Genomic DNA, 8,430 nt, shown 5'->3' with positions numbered 1-8,430 from the left:
TAAGACTTATTTTTTGTGCCAGTCAATTGGTTACAACGCTTACCAGGATGACAAAGTATTAAATGTATTTATAGATAAAATAGGGAAAAAGGTTGCTCTATTTGAGTTTGGAAATGATATTCATGAAGGAATACAAATATTTTTAAAGACAATAATTGTGAAGCAATGTTAAAATCAAAATACATTTCTTTCAAGCATGTAATAATCTATAAAAATAGTAGGCAACTGGACACCATGCACTTGAAGCAAAGCAACCATGCTACCATTTTAGTCTTTCCTCAGAATTCAGATCTACCATTCAAGAAGATTAAGAAGCAAAACTATTTTCAAGAGCAAAGAGGTGAAATAATGCTAGAGTTTTCCATAAATTTGGACCATTTTACTTCTCTAGTTCTTTGTTTCCTAATACAGAACCAGCATCCTGCCACAAGCAGCTTCTCACCTCAGTACCAGGTGCAGGACTCCCAGGTCTTTCCATCTTCTTCTCTGGCCCTTCTGTAGAGAAAGTGTGTTCTTTGCTCACAAAAAAGCATGACAGAATACATCAGCCATTAAAGCAATGCTGTTGCGAGACTGAGAACAGAGGGTACCCAGGTGAATAACTTCACAAGAAATTACTTACTATTGCCTGTGTTTCCAGACAAGGATGATGATTTGGCAGTATTAGCCTTTGGCAGACAGCCTTTTCTTCTCTTTTCTGGTTCTCCATCTGCCTCCCTTGGTTGGGCCAGATGAAAGAGAATCAAGTTGTGGCTGGACCTGCGGGTGTGTACACATAAGGCTACGAATAATACCCTGCCATCTCCCCCACATAATAATATTTAGGGTTTGGAAACACAAATATGAAATCCCTTTTATTAGAGCTTCTGGCCAAGCTGACGTATGAGAAAAACTAATAGGCACAAACTATTCCCTCAGCAGAACCAACAGGCACATTAATTTCGTATTCTATTTGATGATCAAGACCTGCCAGAAGAAGCAAAAAAACCCAGTAGCATCAGTGGACACTATATCTTGCAAGCACAAGAGACTCAGGCACTGGTCCCCATTAACGCTAATAAAATTTTGTACAAACAAGCAGCAAACGTAGAACAGCTTTATGACTGCCTCTCATAGGCATGCTTGACAGTATTTTGTTCCTCCTTTTGTTTGTTAATCTTGAGACTTGGGGTTGTTCTATTGCATAACACAACAAGAAAACATGCTACTTCCATTGTCTTGAAAGAATCAATAGTTTGTTCATCCTGACTCCTCCTGTTAAGCATTAAGTAGAAAGCAGAAGGAACAGAGCTTGAGCTTTCCTTATACTAATATCACACTGACAGACATAGGACTTGTTAGATCATTTTCTCTATGAAGAAATACCAACCCACCAAAACCAGACACTGCCACAGTTCTGTAGCTAGGACACCAGCAAGTAATCAGCAATAGATTCAGAAGACTTGACTCAATCAAAGGAGTTACCAGACTTCTGAGGAAAGATTTTCAGTGTCTCTCTCCTCAGCAATTTCCTCTTGACTAGTGGTCAGCATTTGATTGTACATTGCTGATGTTCCTGAGACGACCAGCTTCCCAATTGCTGCTTCAGCAAATCTACACTGTGTTCCCTTTCACATATTAAACCTACACTTCTCATGCCTCAACACCCAGATTCCTCGAGTCCTTTTCCAACCCAAAATTTCATAGGCAGTTGCTTCAGATGGGAGCTGTGATCATTAAGTCATCTCCTGCTTTGAGAAGAGAGCCTGCCCAACATAACACAACTACATATACATCTTTTAGGTTTTCTTTATTTATATTTTTTTAGTTCAAGAATTACACACTAGCCAACATTATTATATATTTACATGCTGAAACTGGCTGCAATAATTTTAAATTCAAGAAAATATCTCTTATGTGCTACTCATTTACAATCATCATTTTACTACCTCGTGTATCCCAGAGGTTAGCAGTCCTTTTGAGAAAGACATGAAGATCTGATGCGATGATATCCACTAGTATTTTGCATTTTCTAGCCATTGGAAAATGTGCATTATGTGCATATAAGAAAGGCTACAAGGTCATTAGTAAGGCTGATGATTACTACATTATGAAGTAAATAGTACTAAGTAAAAAAGATAAATCAGAACTGTGCAAAGACAGTACTAACAGAACCATTTAAACACCCATGCAAATAAAAACATGATAGAAGTCAAATCATAGTCAGCTTGTTAGAATTAATCATGTTTCAGATGTTCTTTCTGTCTTCAACTGAAAGTAACAGGACAGACCATGAACAATACAGCCTGGTGAATATTTGTCAAACGACTGTTAACAGTGAAAACATACAAAACATTATCAAATTGGAATAGATGACCTTATGTCTGAAAAAACATTAAAAAAATACAACCCTTAGTATGAAAGTATAGGTGAGACTTCTCATCTTTAATTTTCTCTTTTTTTTTTTTTTTGTCAAAGTACTTACAAAGAAAATAATTCTATACTTATGAAATGTCCGCGTTGCATATCCTTGTAGAGGTGACCTATTTCAATTCAATATTAATGAATATTTAAATTATAACCATTTTTACAAAGAATAGGGCAGTATTTTTGATCAACATTCCACTTGCTTCTTAAAAATTTAGACAAAGTTCCTAGTGCATTTTATTAAGCTTTACCTTTGGTGTTAAGCAATGACTTATAAGATTTCCCTTTTAAACAATTTCTGGAGTGAAGATTCTTTGGCTTTGGGGGACTATGCTATCTAATGACAGTCAAATATATATTTTTTATCTAAAGAAAAACTGTAAATCTACTATTAGATACCATAAGGGATACAGATTGCAGAAAGAAATGCAGTATGCAGACTTTCTGTAATAAGATCACCAGCAGCTGAATTCTCACCTACCCTGGCTTCCTTCACATCGCCACTCACTGGAGCAACATAAAGGTACCTTACTGTATGTGAAAATCAGGCCTTATATGTTTATGCCAAGTACTGAGAGTCGAACTACAGTCTTCCACTGCTTGAATGGTTTAACCATACAAAAGAACGGATTGTGCTAGCAGTAATACAGTTGAAATGGTTATTTTTTTGCACCTCAGTACTTTCTGTATTTTTTTTTTAAGATCTGGTATCCAAATCTGTTTATGCAAAAGGGTGTTTAAATTACTCTGCTAGAGCACTGCAATTATTGTACTTAGTAAAAAAAAGTCACTAAACAAATACTATATCTATTGACCGCTCATTTACAGCTTATTTAATTATTTACATAATTTTAGGACACATTAACCTAAACCATAGAATTAGCTTTTCGCCTTACCATAAAGTACAAATTAGAAGTTAAAAATGTTTAAGAAATCTGATAATATTTACACACGCTCAGCTTAAGTTATGATTGCTCACACTGTATGTTCTATGTACACATAGCAAAATGTTATGATCACTACTGATATATTATTGTACCCTGGCCATCCCACTCTAGATTATTTTCTAGAAATAGTTGATTAATAGTTAATTTTGCCTTTTTGCCTCGGTTCCCTTAGAACTGTTGTTTTTGAAAACTTACTAGTGGACAATGCTGTTAGAAAAAGAGAGAGAAGAAATAGGCAAGCAATGTGAGGACTAGTCTAAGTTCAGATGCTAGGAGGTACAGTACTACCATCATGTCAAATGGTGCAATGTTCCATACGAATTATATGCATTGATCTGCTGATATAGAAATGCCCATTTACCCTGTATAGTAAGTTGTTGTTTTTTTTAATACGTTAATCTTTTATTTCTCAAAAATATAATCATACACTGGTTGATGGTAGAAACAAAAGTATTATTAGCTTATTCCTTTAACACACCAACATATGAATGTGTGTGTATACATCTACTCACCATGTGTATATATACACACATATGTCCATACAGACACATGTCCATATGCACATATAGTTGGATAATGTTTAACATTTGTTTACTTATGTTCAGTTTTATGTTAATGACAGAGTTGGAACACAGACTATTGATTATAACGAAAAATAATCAAGATTTAATTTTAATGAATATTTTGTCTGAAACACGAAGGATTTGCTCCCCAGGTGCAAGACCACCACTCATTTTCTCCACGCATTGTGCTTTTGTACCTTACAGATTTTATATCCTTTGTATTAGAATGTATAAACTCTGTGAAGAACTCTGTGACATACTGCTATCTGCTTTCCTCCCCAGGAATGAGAAATGTTCACAATGGCATTGCTTGAGTCTTTCTTCCCAGTCATTAAATTGAAATAGGATGGAAACACAACATTCCTAATGCAAACATGGAAATATGTTGCATGGATTTTCAGTTCTGAAAATGTGTATCATACTTACTAGCAGTCATATACAGTAGATATTTACAGATTGATCTCAAAGATTTCATTAAAACTGTGCCATGTTATAGTCATAATTTGCCAATGCATTTCAATAAGATGAAAAACACCTTAATTGCTGGCTATCATGTCTAGAACAATAAAATGTGTAACTATAATTATACTACAAGATTCATCTAAAATTAAATTTTATATTTTGCTAATTGAAACTAGCAACAATCAACAGAATTAGCAGGATCTCGAATATTTTCTGTCAGTTGTAAACTAAAAGCAAATTTATTTCAGTTTACCTGGAGGGTAGCACACACATTAGTACCCGGGCCTCATGTATGTTGGCATAATTTCTCACTTTCACTCAAGTATCTCAGAAAAAGAGTAAGCCCACAATGGGCTCTTGAGTTCTACTGTTCCCTCGACAGTGCCTCGCCAGTCTTTCTTACCCGCATCTTTTTGTATCACAGTGTTTAAGCCTTAAGTACAAAACAATAACCATTCAATTTCTGGAAGAAACCTTCCCTTTCACTTATTACATCTACCACATTAATAGGCAAAAGGACATTGTAAAAGCAAAAGATTTCCTTCTTCCCGGGTAATACATCTTTCCTAGTGACACCTGAGCAAAAACCAAATATTTTCTTTCACACTCTGAACGGAGACATCAGAGAGTATTATGGCTTATACTATAACTTCAGACAAACTAATGTGCAGTTCAAGGTTTCAGCCTCTGGTTTTCATAATTACTTCGTGCAGTAAATGCTGACAAACAACATATTCTTCGTAAAGTTTCATACTTGAGAAGTATCAACCACAAACAAGCTGTGAGCTCCCTGTGTTCACACTAAGCTTTGTGAAACAAACAAATATAAGAGCAAAACAAACCCAATCCTATAAAAAGAATGGATAGCAATTTGTGAAATAAAAGAAAAACTTTTACAGTAGAATACTATAAGACAGCTTTTATTTTTGATAATGGGTACCATTATTAAATAACAGGCTTTGAAGAGAAATTCTGTCTTTAGATGTGGCACTTCTGAAGTTTTCTATGAATTGGGAAAAATTGCAGCACGTTTCATACTTGAAATTCCACACTCATCTGTAAAGCTTATCCCATTGTGCATGAAACGCAGCCAGAAAGTAAGTATGCAAAACAAAAAGCAACAACTTGACTTGGAAAGTTTGTCATGGATGAAAGCTTGACTACACAGCATAGGCTGTATCTGGACACAAACATACATAACTCCCGTTATAACAGCAGATGTCTATGTCCAGCAAATCCCTCTTCAGGCTCAAAACAGTTATCTTATTGAAAAATGAATTCATGTGTTAGGCTCAAAACAAAGTCAAAAACTCTCCTACGTTTCCCACATCTGTTTTCTTCCTATCTGATAAAGGGGGCAGAAAAGCAGAGAAATTTGTTGGCAAATTACTCTTTCAAAGCAAGAACAAAATTTTCAAATAAAATACTTTATCAAAAATATTCTTATACACTATTTTAATGCACTGCCAAAGTTATACGGGGAAGAAGTATTTACATATGAAAATATTCCCTGTGATATATGGAAAGTACTGAAATTTGAGTTCGTTTCAGAAATTTGTACACACAAGAGGTAGCATAGATACAGTAGCATGTAGCTTTTGCTTCATTAAATATTTTCCATTAAACACAATTGGGAATTTAATTTTATAGTCGACATCAGAAGTTTATACTTTTTGTGTACTTCCTGAAAAGTTTTAGTTTTTCCTTACAGAAAACTTTTCCACAGTGGACTAAATGGCAAAATCTACTTTGCCTAAAAATTAAAGCTCTGTGGAAAAAAAAAAAACCAACAAAAAAAAAAAAAAAAAACCAAAAAAACCAAAACAAAACATTAAATAAGTTTCCAACAGCAAAATTGAATTTTTTTTCCAATGGAAAATACCCTAGGAGAGACTTCCAAGAGGGTACTGAGGCACTGGAATGAGCTGCCCAGAGAAGCTGTGGATGCTCCATCCCTGGTGGTGTTTAGGACCAGGTCAGATGAGTTCCTGGGCAATTTCATTTCATGGGTCACAACTCTGCCCAAAGCAGGTAGTTAGAACTAGGTGGTCTTCAAGGTCTTTTCCAACCCAAACCATTCCATGATGCTATAGTGTAAGCCAACTATTAAAGTGATAGCTACCAATTTTCTCCCCTTAAAGCAGTCCACTAAGCAAAACAAAACAAAAATTGAAATGCTACTGTCTAATCCAGACTGAGAAAATACTCATCAGTATTGTTGTAATAAAATGTAAATGCTCAGTTCTTCGCTTTTAAAAGAGGTATGATACCTTCAGTCAATCCGGATGTTTGGCGTTAAGCATAATGATGGTGGAAAGCATAACACTAGAAGGATAACAAATTGTAAAAAAAAAAAATAAAAAAAATCACACAAATCGACATGACTATTTCAGACTAAGGTACATACTATGACTGACAACATTCTTTTGCACAGTATGCGTATAGATATATTTATATATATGTACTTTTACAAATATGTTGCCTTCACTTTCCCTGGTGCTTAACTTTTAATTGTTCTCTACCTTTCAGTAGAAAGGCAGAGCACCATTGGTTTCCTTCAGCGACCAAGAGAACTACTAATTGGCCAATCACCTTTTGGCACAAAGGACAAACAATTTCCCTTTCCCCATGCAAAAAAAAAAACCAAAAAAACAAAAAAAAACCACCCAAAAACACACAAAAAAACCCCAAACAAACAGCACATCTACCCAGCCAGAACATGATTATTTAACTTGTCTTATACCACTGCTACATTCCTCTACTGATCACAGCTACAGTCATAGGGACTGTGAGCATATGCTATCTCTTAAAAACCCAAAGAAAACTAGTGCTTTTTGCTTCAGCATCTGTGCAAACACCCAACCCAAGTATTACCAGTCAAAGGTTTAGCTCTTTCAGTAAATAACAGGAAAAACCTGAATGCGGTTGGGAAACCTCTGACCATCATCATCTTGGAAAGATGATAGGCACTATTTGTTTTCAAGTTTACACCTTTAAAAGGTAAAGCATGTGTTTCATAAGCATGATAATATCTTAGTACACTCTAATGTATGGACATGCATGTCCTGGATACGCATTTACACAGGGAATGAGTGGTACATACTGCTGTTGAAACTGATTTTTTTTTTTCTCAAATGCCTCTCTAATTTGTGTCACTACACTCACATGACCATCGGAAAAGAAAACAAAAGAAGCTGTGAGAGACAGTGAGACAGTGATGATTGTCAGAATCTAATTTGCCTTCACATTTGAAATACACTTATATTTTCATAAAGGGGATATGTCCATACTGCAAATTTACATATTTATGATTTAGCAGAAACAACCAAAATATTATAAAAACAGACCATAGAGTGGGCCAGCAACTAAGGTGTTTTAAAATAACTTTTTGTCCTGAATAGAATTTTTCTAAGTCCCACTTTTGGCTGTACAACTGTTTTGAAGAGAAATCCAGTTCTTGCTTCCTGTGTGGCTTTGTTTCTTAGTTCACATAGTAAAGCCAATAGACAATATTGAAGAAGGAAAAAACAACAGGGAAGAATATGCGCGACCATCTATCTATGGCATTTACATCAGTCAAGTCAGGGATGGTAATTTTCAGTTGAGATGCACGTCTCCGTAGCCTACTTTTCTTCTGTGCCACATGCCTCTCCAGGGCATTGCGACCAAAGCTGTGTCTGGGTAAGCCAGCTTTCCGGTATTGGATGCTTGAAGTGTCATAGGCCAGCATCGTGCTCCTAGGGTCCCCAAGCCCCATCACAGCCTCAGAGGCAGCCATCTCGTTTTTAATTTCAAGAGTGCTCAACAAAATGTTTTCATGTGGGTCCATCTGTAAGAAACAAGAAGGCAGATTTAACAAAGTAAGAAAGGAAGCCCAGTCAGTTGCAAACTGCAGCCATGCTGACAAGGGCTGGATCTAAAACTACTGATTCTTTGGATGCCAGCCTGTCTGAAAGGCTTTAAGCAAAGCTGTGACTAATTATTGTTGTTTATCTATAAACCCAAGGAACAATAAGGCTGAAAATATATAATAGAATAGCTGGTGTCTCCCT

At 35.7% G+C, this 8,430-nt stretch overlaps 1 protein-coding gene across 3 annotated transcripts in view; it reads right to left on the bottom strand.

The window, feature by feature from the left end:
- Positions 1–1,770: 1,770 nt before the first annotated feature.
- Positions 1,771–8,430, bottom strand: part of GABRB2 (gamma-aminobutyric acid type A receptor subunit beta2) — a 118,264-nt gene continuing 111,604 nt past the window's right edge. For 2 of the 3 annotated variants that reach the window (XM_015876301.3, XM_015876302.3), the window contains one exon: positions 1,771–8,207. In XM_015876301.3, coding sequence (XP_015731787.2) covers positions 7,860–8,207 — 348 coding nt within the window. In that variant the 3' untranslated portion in view covers positions 1,771–7,859. The remainder of the gene's footprint in view (positions 8,208–8,430) is intronic. The other variant, XM_085518838.1, reaches the window with a different exon arrangement.

Source organism: Coturnix japonica, chromosome 18, assembly GCF_054131305.1.
Source record: "Coturnix japonica strain WE chromosome 18, WE-NBRP24, whole genome shotgun sequence".
In the NCBI taxonomy this organism is placed as follows: Eukaryota; Metazoa; Chordata; class Aves; order Galliformes; family Phasianidae; genus Coturnix; species Coturnix japonica.
Note: the sequence above shows the minus strand (reverse complement) of the source record. Positions and strands in the feature narration are given on the sequence as shown.